We start from the raw sequence: 15,845 nt of genomic DNA on the forward strand, positions 1-15,845 counted from the left end.
AGAAGTGTGGATGATTCAGTAACAACAACAAAACAATATATATAAATAAATAAAAACACCATTTTCATAGATATAAATACCAATTTTATTGTCAGGAAATGCATGTCTCTTTCCACTGCTTTTCTGCAGAAGAGAAGACGGTTCCAGCTGAATTTAAAAGATGATTTAATGAAGACCAAGTCTCTGCATGCATCACTAAAGATATTGAGAAAATCCTTGAGTGAGATAGAAGTCTCTTATAATATAATGAATAATTGATTCAGGTGGGATTATTGTGAGAGAGTTGATAATATCCAAACACAAGACATAATAGAGATTTAGGATGTATCATCTATATCTAAACAATAGATTGAATCCTTTTACTTGGCCTGAAAATGACAGATGATGCCAGGATACAAAAAAAGTCCATGAGTACTACTATGAAAGAGTGCCTCCCTGTGAGAGCCTCAGCAGGGCAAAATGTAAATAGCGTCCACAGAGGTATACATAATTGAACCAAATCCAGTGCAGGGCCTTCTATTTCTATCCGCACTAAATCCTGGGAATGAGGCGGAGGAGACCACGGGTCAGCAGGCCTGTCAGGAGGAGGGTGGCATTAAGATAACATGAAGACCTGCTGTAGCCCTAGAAAGACTTTGTGTGTCGTAGGTGTGTGTGTGTGTGTGTGTTTGGTGTGTGGAGGAGTTTTTCAGTTTGTTTTTTGTGTAGGCAGCGTAGAGTGTCTGCCTCTGCCTGTTTTGGCATGCATGTGCATACCTGTGCTTGAAGGCTACTGATTGATAAGACAAATGATGAGGCGAGCGGCAGAGTGTTAACTCAGCCCCTCAGGCCATAGAGAGAGAGAGAGAGAGAGAGAGAGAGATGTCATCCTGTTCATACACTCTCCTCACTCCTCAACCCTCTCCCCCACTCTTTTCTCACCCTTCTCCTGTCTCCAACCTTCAATTGTACTGGTCAAGGGCGTCCAGTGGACACAGCCCGAAGGGATGAACACACTTAGTATGGGCAGATATTCAGGTAGTAGGAGCGAAGCATCACCTCCTCTTAAATCTGTCACATCTATAGTTTCAAAAACACATTTAAGTACAAATGAAAGTGCAAATATGCTAATAGAAGTAATAGTGTTTCCTTCATCCACTGTAACGTGGAAATGTGACTAATTTCAAATGTCCTTCATTTTATCAATATTTAAAAGTAGGCACATCAGTTAAAACAGTCTTCTCTGAGTCTTTTTCTCAGACCTGAAACGTCATGCAAAAGCCTCATGAGGTTCAGTATCATCTGATAAATACCCTTTGACTGGTATTTCCTTAGTGTGGCGGCTCCCCCTGCTGGATGGAGGCATTCCTTGCACCTCTCCAACAAGGTCATATTGCACAGTTCCCGAGGATAAACCACTTCTCCTTATCAAGCACCTCCTGCTCCAGTCTAATGTTGGTGGCAGCCACAAAATTCTTCTTGCTCTTCACAGTCACCTCCAGCACCATCCCATACAGCATGGGGACATTACTGTACTCCAGCTGTGAAGGACAGACAAGAGACAGCTCTGCAGTGAAAACATCTGGTTAAGATATTCATTTTGGTAAAGTTTGGCTTTTTCTTCTGAATTTCTGTTGAAACTGTGGATCAGGAACTTTCGATTTGTTATTTCCTTCCATTGGGTTCTTTAAAGGCTTTACTTTTCCAGTAAGAGGCTGTTAGATAAATTGCAAGCTACTGGTCACAATGTGTTCAACACTGAAAGATCACATCAAGCTCACACATCGGGGAGAGCAGCACAAGCAGACATTAAAAACAAACTTCACACATAGTCAAAGTAAATGTTGAAGCTTCCAGCAACAGGAACGAGAAAAGATTTAGAGAATAGCATATACATATAAAAATAGATAGATATAAATAAATGCTCAAGTTATTTAAGGCCATTGTAGAATATGAAGGTGTTACTTGTAGAGACCTATTTCTCTTCCAGAGGTTTCACCTTATCCCAATCATAGAACTAGTGATGATATCTACTCCACGTATCCTTAAATATTGATTTTATTTACATAAAGGTATCATACACTGATTTTTGTATTTTTGAATATCATTTACTCAAGTTTGGAACTCAGTGTATATGCTTCTTTAAATATCCTACTAAGCTAATCCAAAAAGGATGTTTTGATTGTGTTGTTCATTGATGGAGGATAGAAAATATGGACGTTGTACCAGCTCATTGAAGGTGGGGTTGTCATTATTGCGGACCACCTTCGTCTTCTTCTTGGAGCGCTGCTGAGGGTCCGGTCTCAGGTATGTGACCACGTAGGCGTCAGGGTTAGAGCCGTTTGCAAGTTTCTGGAAGGGACGGTCAACTCATGAATGCACGCCATAAAGTGGTTTTAAAGAGAGAACAAATTTAGCATGAACAATAGCCTCTTGTCAAATATGACTAACGGTGCGATGCTAAAAGTGAAGGAAACTCACAATGTTTTTCAGGTGTTTCACCAAAACTGAGAGCTTACAGTCTGAGTAAGAAATGAGGAGCTGGATCTGAGGAAGGGCTCCTAAAAAACATTAACATATGAGTTCAAATAAATCAAAGGATAACACATTTTGAATTGTATATGGACTATGATAAGGATGTTCCCAAGGCACAACATGGCATAGTTCATTGCATTATAAATAATGACTTGAATATAATGTTTTTCTTTTTTTAAAGGAGCAGAACATTACCTGTCACCACACTTTCTTGCACAATGTTTGGTCCGTCCAGGAATAAGCTGCACACATACTCATTCTGCAGGTGACAGAGCGATGCCGGTTTGCAAGTCAGAGACAGATTTGACATAAGACTAAAGAAAGAAACTAACCAGAAACAAAGGAACGTACCCCCTTGCAGGGTCCCTCAAAAAGCTGTTGGAGATATTTATTCAGCAGAGACATCCTCCTGGAGGGGGTGAATGACATCTTGTACCAGCCAGGAAACCTATAAAGGAAGGATGAGTTAAGACATGCAGAAAAAGGAGTGCTTTAAAATAAAACATCAACAGGACAGAAGTGTACACTTCTTTCTTCACTCACTGAGGCAGCATTGATTCAATGAAGTATTTCTGCAGCCGTTTGTGGATCAGCTCAAACTGCCCATATGTCTTTTCACTGTGTATAAAACCATCGTGGATGGTTACTCTCAGGTCATAAATCTGAAATTAAACACAAAATGGTATTAGGTAGGAAGGTGAATAAAACAGGTTCATCCACACAGTTTCATATAGCCTCCACTGATCTCCTGGGAAATCCTTTATTTGTACAAGCTTTATGAAAACACCTGAATGAATGATAGTTGTCAGTGTCACTTCATCTGCTACAGGCTGATTCTGAGTGACTGGGGAAATCTCTGTGCTTCTTTTGACTGACAAAGACGCTCCATCACTGCCTACAACTGTTGAACTTGACAGGAGACTATAATCAGCGAGCAGTGAAATACCAACAAACGTCAGTGACGCTGAAACAAACAAAGACATCAGTGTCGCTTCACTAATGTTTGTCTGGGCAGCTGCAGTTAAGTTACAGAGTCGGTCGTGTCCCTACCGGAAAGGCGTAGGGTTCAATCCCCAGCTCCAACAATCACACGTCGATGTGTCCTTAGGCAAGACTCTGAACTCCAGCTGCTGCGTCAAACAAACACTGACAACTCTAACTTTCTATCTAAAAACAAAATGCACAAAGAGTAACATGCATCCTTACCACATCCTTTGACCTGATGGTGTATCCCTGTATGACTGCTTCCTGGATGTTGGTGCTGGGAGCGGGGTTGCCGTCCCTGGTTACTGATTCTGGTTTCTTCCCCTGAGCAATGGCATGTGTCAGGAAGTTAAATTTCACTGCAACACAGCCAATGCTTTCCTTGATCTTCCTACATCAAGAAGTAAAAAAAAAAAACTGATACTGTGAAAAATAAATAAATGCTGCCGCAGAAATAAAGCAGTATATTTTGAAGAGAGATTCTGTGCATTTCTGCGTTGCTTTACTTTGTAAAGTAGGACGTAGCCTCCAGGTCTGTGTTATGAGGTCTGAGATTGTTCTGGACGTACTGCAGGTCATTAGAGTCCTTCAGTTCTGGCATTCCAGCACGCAGCATCTGCAAACCAAAGACACCATAAATGTGAAGTGTTTTATGTAATATCATCTTTTAAATATAAGCTGTGTCGTTATTCAATGAATATCCTACCAGCTCCAACAGGCTCAGTATCAGTGCAGAGCGCCTTCTGATTATATTGTATGCTTCACAGCAGACCTCCACAAAGCGATGCAGGCGTTGAGGCTTCTGACCCCCACCCGTGATGAAGTGCTGCATCTCAGACGTAAAGATGAACGGCGATCGATCCCTATTATTGCAAAAAGTGTACATTTTGATGATCTGAATCTTGCTCTTTGCAATTTCAAAATGCTGCTTTCCTGTTAGTCAGTCTACCTTTTAAAACTCCCGAACTTTTGCGCATTGCCCATGATCTTGCCGAAGTCGATATGAAACATATGCCCACTGTGTTTCAACATGATGTTGTCATTGTGGCGGTCGCAGATCCCCAGGATGAAGGTGGCCACGCACCACCCTGCACAGGAGTTGATGAAGTTCATCACAGCCTGTACACACACACAGCAGATGAGTGTCACACCAGCAGATACAGCACAGACAAGCTTAATGGCTATCAAATATTTGACTGTGGTCTCAACCTTCTCATAGTCCTCCTCAGTTCTGTTCCACATGTGGAACCATCTCTCCAGGGAGTCTTCTCGAAGGGTGCCTCCCAGACCAAACTCCTGATGAATCGATCCCAGGGTCACCGCCTCTGGAACCACTTCCACCAATCCTAACACACGCATAGAATAAATGTGGAAAAACATGAACTCACAGCCACAGAGATAAAAAAGACCAGGGATATGTTAACATGCATTCAAATACAAAAACTGACCCTGAAATCTGCCTGTAGAAAGACACCTGTAGGAGATCATTTGCATGTCCAGCCCCTCCTGGAGCCAAATCCTGTCCATCACACGGACGATCTGAAGCACCAGCATGTCCTGCTGCAGGTTATCTCCTGTCTGAACAACACATTTGACAGAGGGCTGAAAACTGTGTTCCTAAAAACAAGTTGATAATTGACTTACAATATCAACGCAGCTGGCTGACAGTAGAGTGCTACATCCTAAGAAATCTGGGCTATTGACTAATTCCATTTAATATCATATAATGCAAGAGTAAAATAATAACACATATTTTCATCTCTTAAATTAGTGATGAATCTGTCTGTTTTATAAAAGGTGCTCTTTTTTATGGTCTAAACTCTCTTTATGTGTGTCACAATATGTTGGTATTCAGATCTTCATCAACAGTTTTATTGTCATTATCTTTTGCTTAAAAATGTCAGGCAACAAAGTGGCACTCGAACACTACTAGGACAGTGTCACATTTCACCTCAGGAGGAAAAATTACAGAAGCTTAATTTTCTTTTTTTTAAACAATGTTTATGTGTGAATCCATCAATTTCCAACCTTGCAGATGACACTGACGTTCTTGGCCAGAGGGTCGGAGCAGATGAATGAGATCCCCAGAGGAGCAGCGTTTGAGTTGTAAAACTTACAGGCCTGTTGTAAACAGAAGAGGAGGAAACACTCTTAACTGGTATAAAAGTATGCGCATATTAAATCATAGTAATGACCAAAAGGTGAAATGTGATGTGTATTTTTCCTTACATCCACATCCAAGGCCTTTATATGAACTGCAGGATCAAGAGGAAGACAGCAGCCGGTCCCATCTTTGAAGAAGTCATTGATCTTCAATTTTTCTTTCATCAAAACATTCTGACGAGGAAATGCATCAAATGAAAGATCATTTCATTGGATAATGGATGATTATGAGCCATTGAGTAGGTACATGAATAGTAGATTTGAGGATTATTTGCTGACCTTACGTCGAGCCTTTTCAGCAGTGCGAACACTCTCAGCCACTTGTATGAGGACAGACACCAGGCGGGTTTCATGCTCCAGCTCCTGCCTCAGTGCTCGACCACAGCAGTGCTGCAGGGCGGCCTGAACCTTACTGAACCAGCTTTGGTAGTACGGGTCATTGTGGGCGTCCTGCAGCAGCCTGTCAGCATTGTGTAAATATTATTGGCTGATAAAAGTACTCTGCATACCACAGATGTAACATCAAATTGCAAATAATATTTGAAATAAAATATCAATGCATGCTGCAGAATCACCATAAATGTTCCTTCTTCAACATCACTTAGGATAAAAAAAAATCAACAACGAATCATTTTTTTAACAGCATAACTTCCCCAAACATGACAGAAATGTCATCGAAGTGAATTAAACAATAATAAATATGTAGTGATCCAAAGAAATACATTTCCTAAGCTTGATGTGTGACTCTGTTGCTCACCAGTAGAGTTGCTGGGCGATTCGTATGCTCTTCAATGATCTCTCCAGCAGCATCATCACCAGAGGTCCATCCAACTCCCACTCACTCTTCAGAGCCTGCAGGACACGATGACTGTTCAAGCAAACAGCATGCCTCTTATTCTTATATTTAAAAATCTATTGGCTCGGCGGTACCGAGCAATTATTTCAGAAAATCCCTCTGAATGTTACCCTCGACACATCATACACAAGACAAAACCAAACGTACACTGTTATTTCAGCTTGATTTAAATAAAGTTTGTTGTATAACTGATCCCTTTATGAATCAAATGCCCTGCTAATGTTGATCTTCGTTTTTCTTCAAATGTTTGTGTGTGAATCCCTGTTGTGGTTGTTTAGTTGTTGTTTGTAGATATTATTCAACTTCATTTCTTCACTAATGTTTGCTAATGTTGCACACTTCTGCTACCTAAGAGAGGGAAATCACACTTGAGTGTGCAAAATCATCCTTAAAGTCAAATTGTTGTGGCAATTAGTCGAGAGGCTCTGACAAGAAACCGAGGAATTAGAATGATCTAATATTTTATGACAGTTATTTATTACATTAGTAATACAGAACAATTTGTTCAGCTTCTCTTTAAACCAATTTAGTAATGTTTATGGTCAGAAGTTATTACCTCTGAAAGCAGATATAATATGTATGATAAAAACAATGTGTCTGTATTTTGTCACTCAGACTGTCATACAGTTCATAATGTGTGTTCGTCTGCTTACCTGGACCAGCTGGGGCAGAAAGACTTCCAGCTCTACGTCTGGTATCTGTTCAAAGAACTGAACTGCAGCTCTCCTCACAGTCTGATCATGAAAACTACAAAAGATATATGAAGATATTTAAAAAATTATAATAGAACAGGACATCACACATCCACTGAACACCCACTTCACCCCACTTCCCTCAGGACGGAGGTAAAGAGCAATGAGGTGCTCGCCTTGGGAAAAGCCTGAAAAGACACTGTGATTTGTGTATGTAATGTTCTTTGGTGGGAATTGTCTGTTGGACAGAAACGGGGCTGTGAAAAGATATAAAGTCTAAGACACTGAAACTCTTTTTTTTTTTTTTTTTTTTTAAACTGATGTTTATTTCTAAGATCTTCCAAGTATTTCCTTCAAGCGTTGGAACCACAGCCTGTGAGTGAAGGACATTCACAGACAGTAGGAAGGTCATTGACCGACAACTAAAGCTAAGCTCTACCTGTTAAAGTCTTCAGTGTTCTTCAATGCTAATCGTGTCTTTTTCATATCAGTCTTTAACATATTTATATACATGTCAAATGAGATAAAATAGACTCTGAGGAGTTGCACAGTGGGTAAAATTCTCATATTACATTACCTCGAGGTCTGAAAGCAGACGAAAAACAGTGATGAATAATTTAAAGGCAATAAAAACAAAAATAAAAATCTATAGCTGCGTACAGAACTTCAGGCATGACAGGTTGAAAAAACGTCTTACACTTTTGCATCATCTTCTTACAAGATGCAAATGCCTGACAGAAATACTGTTGAATATTCTCTGTTTGTTGCATGGCATAATGACAAGTTCCATCTTTCTGTTTGTGACTTGAAGTTTCACCAACCTGTCAGTGAGCAGGAACAGAGCCTCTTCAGGTTGATGGATGGGCCAGTTTTCTACAATAGTGTAGATTTCTGTCAAGTCTTCAGGTTGCCATCGTGGAGCTCCACCCAGCAGCAGGTGGAGGAAAGTGCTGGCTTTGTCACTACAGTAACGCTTTGTCCAGAGGAAAGACTTCTCATTTTGTGTTAGACTGGAGAAGAAGAGAGAGAGAGATACGTTTAGAAACAAAATAACAAGAGGACAAAAATCTCCCAAAATTAAAAAAAAAAAAAAAAACATTTCTGCAAGTCTAAAAATATGAAACCCCTTCACCCGTACATGTAAAGAGACAAGCACTTCCACTTACAAGCAGAGACAATGCTTCTTAGAGACATCCAACATTTTCTTATGCAAGTCCTCACAGGGCTGACTAAAAATGACTGAACCAGGGAGAGCAATAGGCCTCTGATATTTCCACTCTATATGATCCTGGAACTCGAGCTGGGGAACAACAGGAGGATGAATGGTCGTGAAGGTAAAGTGGTGTTTTTTTACGTTTTGATCAACAGGGGGCAGAAATGTCTCGTGTTACAGACCTGCAGTATGACCCCAGCTGGTTGTCTGTGGCTGTCTGATAAGGCAGGAGACGGAGGAGACGTCAGTTCAGCCAGTAAGGACATACTGAGCAGGACGGTTCCCATCAGCAGAGTCCTTCACACACATAGTTCAAATACTGTAAGTTACATATCATGCTATTGAGCTCTGTTTTGTTTTCTAGATCAACAGAAACGTATCCTGTTATCACGAGAAAACCAGCTTTGTTATCCCAAGATCACGAGAAATATTGAGATTCCCTTAAAACAACTGAAATTAACTTGTTGTCAGAGAGAAACCAGCGTTGTTATCTTGAGATTACGACACAGGTAAGTAGAGATCGATAGAAAACAACTGGAAAAAAGTTCCTCATCATCAAAGGAAAGTGGAGTAAATAAAACGTAGATGAATGTCTGCTTTGGGCTTCCGTACACATGTAAGCTGTCAGTGACTGAGTAGTTGTTTTCAAGCTTTCATGACATGAAAGGAGCTGTGTTCTACTTAACAAAAGACTATCATTTCAATGAAGGGAAACAAATGCAGACACAGAAGAAGAGAGAAAACGTTTTCTCTCTCAGGCTAAAATCTGTCACACTGCCTCGTAATGTGTTGTAAATGTATTGATGCGAACAGGAAGGTCTGTAGCCATCAAAGGAATAAATGGTCATGTCAAAAGTATAAATAGAGAAGTGATGCATTACTTTAAAAAAGTAGTTAGAAAGACACTCCGTCGAGCCTACAAATGGAACTTTGTGGTTACGGCAAATTCATTTTATTTGCATGTAACAACACTGTTGACACACTGCGTACTGCCATCAGAAACGTAACCTCAACCTACTGTAATCTGCCATGCAGAGCTCAAAGATGTCAATAAGAACTGTCTCGGGAGTTTTAAACAACTAGGAACACCTACCTATCTCTGTACAGAGGTAGTACAGCCCAGCCTAAAAGCTCTGGGCTCTTGCCTCTCTTGGAGCCCTTCAATTGAAATGTCAACATGCACTCATACGGCAGCTTATTGACAGGAACAGGAAACACCATCCTGAAACCGAAAAACATACAGAAACATTCAAAAACACGGTTGTTACTATTGCTCACAAAATTTTATAACATCCACTAATGAATACATTTATTTTGTCCTATATACACTTATAATGGGACATTAGGCCACAAAAAAAATAGAGCCTGGATCTGGTGGCTATTTAAAATCATGGACAAAATCGTTGGGAGTGAAGTTTCTTTATAATCCACTTTCTCTTCTTTATCCTTTATATTCATTCTTGAAATCAAAAGTAAAAGAAAGTTGAATGTGATAAAACAACATTAACACTTGGAAGACTGTAATTAGATTCCACCCTTACATGCGGTTACAATTGATCTTGTTTCTGCATGACAAGGCCGTGCTGATATTTTCTGAGATGCCGATGTCACAGACGTTTGTCTCTCCGTACGTCAACTCACAGGAAACAGAGAAGCACTCGTAACTGCAAATGAGGGAGTGGAAAGAGAAAGTGAAAGCCTGCGTTCTCATACAGTATGTGGTTAACATTTGTTTCCGTGTGAATATTTCAAGAGGTGACACACTCATCAGAATGTGTGTGAACCATTACTTGTTGATCCAAACGAGCTGAAGTTGGTAGAGAGTAGCGACATTGAATTGGAAGATTTCATTGTTGTACTCAACGTCGCTGGATTGTGGGTTGCCGGTTACCCTCAAACATCTGAAGTCTGACTGGAAGTTGTCAAAGAAGATCTGAAGGACTTTTTGCAGCGACTGGTGGAGCATGATCATGACTGGAAAACAGAAATAAAACTCATATCAAGACAATAGAAATACTAGTATAACAAATGCTTACCTTTTAAATGTAAGGATTCAGCATTCAAAAGCAGTTAAATAGTTAAGACTTGTACCTTTGCACACATACATACTCCAAACGCACACCATAATGTTATTACATTTCAGAATTATGATACAACAGCTGCTACTCACCAGTTTCACACTCAGTCATCTCATCATGACTCTGCAAAAGGATAACAAAACAAAGCAGCGTGGTGTTTATCTGTGGCATGCAGAGGGGTTTGCTCTTCCCAGTGTACATTTTAGTGTGCACTGAAGTGTCAAAAGACCTCAGCAAGTTACTAAACATGTCAACTAAACAGCATACTATACAAAAGTATTAAAAAGACAAAAGAAGGAGATTCAAAAAGGTGACCGAATCTCACAATGTGCTCGTAATGAAAGAAGCCTTTTACTAGCATGAATAGTTTCACTCGTGTGTCTGTGAAATGTACCAGAGGTATGGGATTGATTCTGTTGAGCGCACCGATCGAATCCTCCAACTCTGGACACGAAAGTCCACACACAAGATTGCTGATCGTGCGAACCCAGCTAACAAGCACATTGGTGTTCATCCCAGACTACACATTCACAAGGGACAAGAAGGACAAAATATACAAATTAAACATCATTACAAGCTGGAACAAATACTAAGCATTGCAGTTAAATGGATCTGTCTACGTTGTGTTTACCCACCTTGCTCCTCATCAGCTCTGTCACCTCTTGGTTGTAGCTCTTAAGAAACTCCTGCAGGCTCAACCTGAGACAGGACAAAAGGTTAAACACACATGGCAACATGGTAGGAGACCTCAAGGCAAAGCTTCCCAGTGTTTTCTACAAACAGTCGACGGTTGACACATGATCCAGTTAAAGTTGTTGTTTTAAAAACCTTAACACAGAGCTGATGCCGGGCTTGCTTGTCATCTTACTTGCAGGTGTTGTGCACACAGACAGGACGTAGGAGCGGGTGCAGGTGACAAGGCGTTCTGTCATCCTCCTCCTTAGAGAACACAGACAGATTGAAATACTGATTTCTTTGTTGAGGATTTGTGTTTTTTTTATTTATTTCTAAATCCCAGATTACAACATGTTCACCTTTTTCTATTTCAGTTTTTGCTGTTTAATGTCGGCAGCCATGACGTGATGTGTAAACAGAACAAAGTCGAGACGTCAGGGCAGAGGCTTTTACAGCTACAATAGCCCCGATGACAACAAACTGGCCAGGAACCAGGAACAGGTGTTTATGAAAGAAGCATTTAATGACACAAGAGTGGCCACGTCTTTCTTAGTTAATGATCTCCTCTGTAGGTGGGAAACAGAGAAGGAGTGTGAACTGACTTACATCCCTGGGCAAACAGTGTTTGAGGTTGTTCAAATGGAGCAGCCGGACGGGGACTTCTAGCTTAAGCATGTAGGACGTCTGAATGATCTCATGCATACCCAGCAGTTCTTCACTAAAAGACAAGTGAGAAAATGTAATGTGAAAAAAAAAGAAGAAGGCATGTTTGAATTAAAAGTAATCCAGTCAGAATTCATGATGGGATTTGTGCCTTACTTCTGGAGATACTCCTCAGAGTCGCACAGTTTTAAAACATAATGCCCACTGGAGCTGGGAGTGATGTCCAACAACTGGAAGATTTCTTCAATCAGGCTCGTCACTGTTCTGTTCACTGGATAAAAGATTAAAGTTCAGAGTCCACACACTTGTGTCAACATTGACTGAAGTGACTGAACAATAAGAATGGATATAAATCAAGATATAAATCTTTGATTATTGTGTTATTTATTACCTTCCGTAAGGTGTTCTGCACTGTTACTCCTGCCTCTTGTACTTAAAGGTCTCAATACTTGAATGTGTGAATGTTCATTTATATGTTTGCCTTAACTAATCTATAACATTCTATTTGATTACAATAAAAGATATTTTACAAAATAACTAATACTTGATATCTACATATGTATAAAGTACCTATAACTACCTTGTGTAATATTGCACATCACCCATCCATCCATTCGTCCATCCATCTGTCCATCCATCCGTACATCCATCCATCCATCTGTCTATCCATCCATCCATCTGTCCATCCATCCATCCACCCATCCATCTGTCCATCCATCCATCCGTCCACCCATCTGTCCATCCATCTTACCATCCATCCACCAGTCCACTCATCCGTCCATCCATTTGTCCATCCTACCATCCGTCCATCCATCCATCCACCCATCCATCCACACATCCATCCACCGGTCAACCCATACATTCATCCACCCATCCGTACATCCATCCACCGGTCAACCCATACGTCCATCCATCCATCAGTCCATCCATCCACCCAAACATCCGTCCATCCTTAGAATCTCAGTTCCTCTCTGCTACTTCAATGATGAAGGTAGAACATTGTAAAATACAGCGTAGACTTGACTCCAGTTGTAATTATCATGAATATTATTATACATTCAGAAGCAAAAAAACGAGACACACCTCCTGCATTTCATTTCCACATAAGTCTAAAAATGATAACTAATGTAAGCATTTTGAATAACTGATGTACATTGGTGGTTAGTCTTACCTGAGGTAGGGAAAGGGAGCTGGTGATGGTCCCAGTCTCTGGCCACACTGACATTCACCTCCACCTGCTGCAGCAGGGCCGGGTTGATGTGTAACACTCGAGCCCATACAACACCTGGATTATGAACACTGTCTGTGTGCTTGTACCGTGACATTAGCCTGCCAAGTAAAGGTGATGACAGATATCGAATAAATAAAGTTTGCAACATAAACAACATGATTCATTTCAGCATTCAAACATCACGTATGTCAGTTTCCTATAATAAAAACTTGTGTAATGCATAAGGAGATGTAGAGCATCAAGACATGCAAAGCTAAACCAGTGGGGGAAAAAGCAGTGCAATGTTTCATTTCTTTTATTGTTATTTTTAGATGTACCGTGTAGGCTGGCAGATATTCTAAAACAAACTAAACACATTCATTCTTAAACAGTATTTCATAATTCTCTTACCTAGATGTTAATAGATTATATTTAAATATCCAAAACTGTAAATATGAACAAACTTATTTTCATGAACCCTCTTACTTTGAAGTTGCAGAGCAAAAAGATGCCAGACTCTTGGTGCTGCCCTCTGGAGTGTCTATGAGGTTGATGGCCCATGGGTCCTGACGAAACAAGACATTCAATTAAATATTACTTCAGGCCTAAGTCTGATTTTGCCAGTTTAAATTTGGGTCATTAATCCTAAAGGCTGTTCGTTTCTGCTAAGGGAGAAGCTACAACAGGTACTCACATGGTCAACTTCTGTCCTTGAACGGTTCAGTTTGTGAACCGGCTCGGCAAAGTCAAAGGAAAACTGCTTGTTGCTGAGGGGTAGCCGTGACCTGTGGGGTACAGGAGGGGGAGCCGTGACTTGCCTTTCTGTCAAACACGCACTTGGAAGTCTGGTTCTGAGTAAAGGTGGGCGACTCGGGACTGGCGGAGGCTTGTTTTTACTGTTTTGGTCTGTATTCCCTGGTCCTCCTCCTCTATCTCCTGAGAGATGCCCTGTGAGTTTGGGTTGGGATTCAGCCGGGCTGCGTTCATGCAAACGCGTTTCAACATCTTCAGGAGAAACCTCCATGTACTCCTTATCAATGTACTCGTAAACATGATTCACAGATGGATCCTCAGTGAGGGGCAAAGGGAGGTCAATGTCCATTGCATCTTGTTTCTGGATTGTCCCATTTCCATTTTGAGAAGGATCCATCACATTACAGGAAGTCGTTCTCCTCCTGGGCGGCTCTGTTCCACTTTCTCAGCAGGTCCTCACTTCATAGCATGGCAGAGGGCAGAACCACAGAGGTCCAGTCATTGAGAGCAGCTGTTCTTCTTCTCCTCACAGTCACTCCTCATTTCTGATTCTTTAAACATAAATGAAAAATATTACTGAACTAAGTAAATTACAGAGTTGCTTTGATGCTTGCTTTTGTCCCTTTTTAAAAGACTGTCTGTTTGTAATTATGTGTATAACATACCCAACTGTCTTAATTCTCAATATTGGGTTGTTTGTGTTTACAAGGTCTCAGGGTTTTAGTCCCTAGTATGTGTGCTTTATTCTTTGTCGTTGTATTTTTCAAATAGTTTGAGCACAGAAAAAAGATAATAAAGAGCTACTCTAAAGTATTTGGTATCATGGCCCCAAAATCATGAAAAGCAGAAATAGGGAGCCATTACATTAGCTGAAGAGTTTTATTCCAGTGAGGAAAAGTAATCTACTTTATGGCAGGATTCAAGTCAAGCTGGAGGTTTACGTTGGTTTAATAATTAACAAGCTTTCAAATCTTCACAGAAAATCTACCAGCGCGCGCCACAATGTCTGTGGCAAAATGTAGTTTAAAACATGACAGAGGTCTTTAATCATTAATGACATCATACCATTCAGATTTTATTCAACATAAGTTAAACCAGAGTAACTGAAAGTAAAACTTCTGAACAGTAACAGAGACGGAATGATTCAGTAAACAGAGATTTTATATTCACTCAAGCAGGTTGAGATTACCTCCAAATACTCAACTCAATTCTACAGTTAAAAAAGTGTAAGCCTTTTTTGGTGGTGACTTACCCCGAGAGGTCCCGTCCTGAAGACAAGTTAAATACTTGACTGAAGCCATGCTCAGCCAGTTAGACCAGTAAAACATTTGGAGAGCTGTGTTTCCTTGTGTTGACACTGCCCTCTCCCCCTTCTCCTGCTGCACACATCCCTGCTCCCTCTGCTGGATTAAGACGGCATTACATTATTCACATGCTCTCTTTGTGCAGCTGAGAAAGTTCCTAAATCAGATTTTTTTTAAAAACAAATCAGAAACATCATTTTCCCCCTTGTTTTTGCCATTTTTGCTTGTTTTATCTGCTGTGAGGGACGTTCTCTTTCGGTCTTTTTTTGGCTACCCTTGAGATGAAGTGGTACCTCTTAACTCTTCTTTGATTTGTACCAAATATATTTGAATTGATTTTCTAATTTTAATAACATCTCTTACTGCTTTCTTTAATAGTCAAACATATCATTGAGAATCTTTTGCCTTGAGAAATGTACAATAAAGGCTGCTCCTGCAGTTTGTTGTTAATCACTTTGTCTGACACCTACCGTGCTGCAGCTGATTAAGACAAAAAAAAAACTATATTTAATAAGATGACTACTTTATACTGACGGCCTTGCTTGTTTTTTTAGCTCATAGAGAGGCATCATGATTATTTCTAGTCTGTTTAATAACCAGTTAAAAACTCCTTACTGAAGCTTTAAAATAATACTCACCATATTCCATTATGTAATTAACACTTCTGGGAAACCTTGAGGATATAAATACATTGATTAAAAAAAAGCTGACAACTTCATTTGCAATATATGAACACATCA

At 40.3% G+C, this 15,845-nt stretch overlaps 1 protein-coding gene across 1 annotated transcript; it reads right to left on the bottom strand.

Moving 5' to 3' along the window:
* Positions 1–61: 61 nt before the first annotated feature.
* Positions 62–15,186, bottom strand: pik3c2g (phosphatidylinositol-4-phosphate 3-kinase catalytic subunit type 2 gamma). The gene is made up of 33 exons (XM_029282246.2): positions 15,054–15,186; positions 13,743–14,352; positions 13,535–13,614; positions 13,010–13,167; positions 11,995–12,109; positions 11,782–11,893; positions 11,369–11,439; positions 11,136–11,199; positions 10,895–11,020; positions 10,593–10,623; positions 10,213–10,396; positions 9,964–10,086; positions 9,516–9,644; positions 8,605–8,719; positions 8,376–8,509; positions 8,031–8,219; positions 7,171–7,264; positions 6,419–6,513; positions 5,941–6,121; positions 5,728–5,835; positions 5,527–5,619; positions 4,947–5,076; positions 4,708–4,844; positions 4,448–4,617; positions 4,205–4,361; positions 4,005–4,114; positions 3,721–3,889; positions 3,058–3,176; positions 2,866–2,962; positions 2,710–2,773; positions 2,461–2,540; positions 2,206–2,331; positions 62–1,520 (listed from the first exon to the last, which is right to left on the bottom strand). The coding sequence occupies exons 2-33, from the start codon at positions 14,196–14,198 to the stop codon at positions 1,368–1,370; spliced, it is 4,170 nt and encodes a 1,389-aa protein (XP_029138079.2). The 5' UTR covers positions 14,199–14,352; positions 15,054–15,186; the 3' UTR covers positions 62–1,367.
* Positions 15,187–15,845: the final 659 nt, after the last annotated feature.

This window comes from Labrus bergylta, chromosome 7 (assembly GCF_963930695.1).
Source record: "Labrus bergylta chromosome 7, fLabBer1.1, whole genome shotgun sequence".
NCBI lineage: Eukaryota > Metazoa > Chordata > Actinopteri > Labriformes > Labridae > Labrus > Labrus bergylta.

Excerpts from the sequence above, each read along its gene's own strand:
- pik3c2g (XM_029282246.2), bottom strand. The coding sequence starts at position 14,198 with ATGGATCCTTCTCAAAATGGAAATGGGACAATCCAGAAACAAGATGCA. Across the intron at positions 11,440-11,781 it reads AACACTGTTTGCCCAGGGAT|GAGGAGGATGACAGAACGCC; the intron begins GTAAGTCAGTTC and ends GTGTTCTCTAAG. Across the intron at positions 8,720-9,515 it reads CTACCTCTGTACAGAGATAG|GACTCTGCTGATGGGAACCG; the intron begins GTAGGTGTTCCT and ends ATGTGTGTGAAG.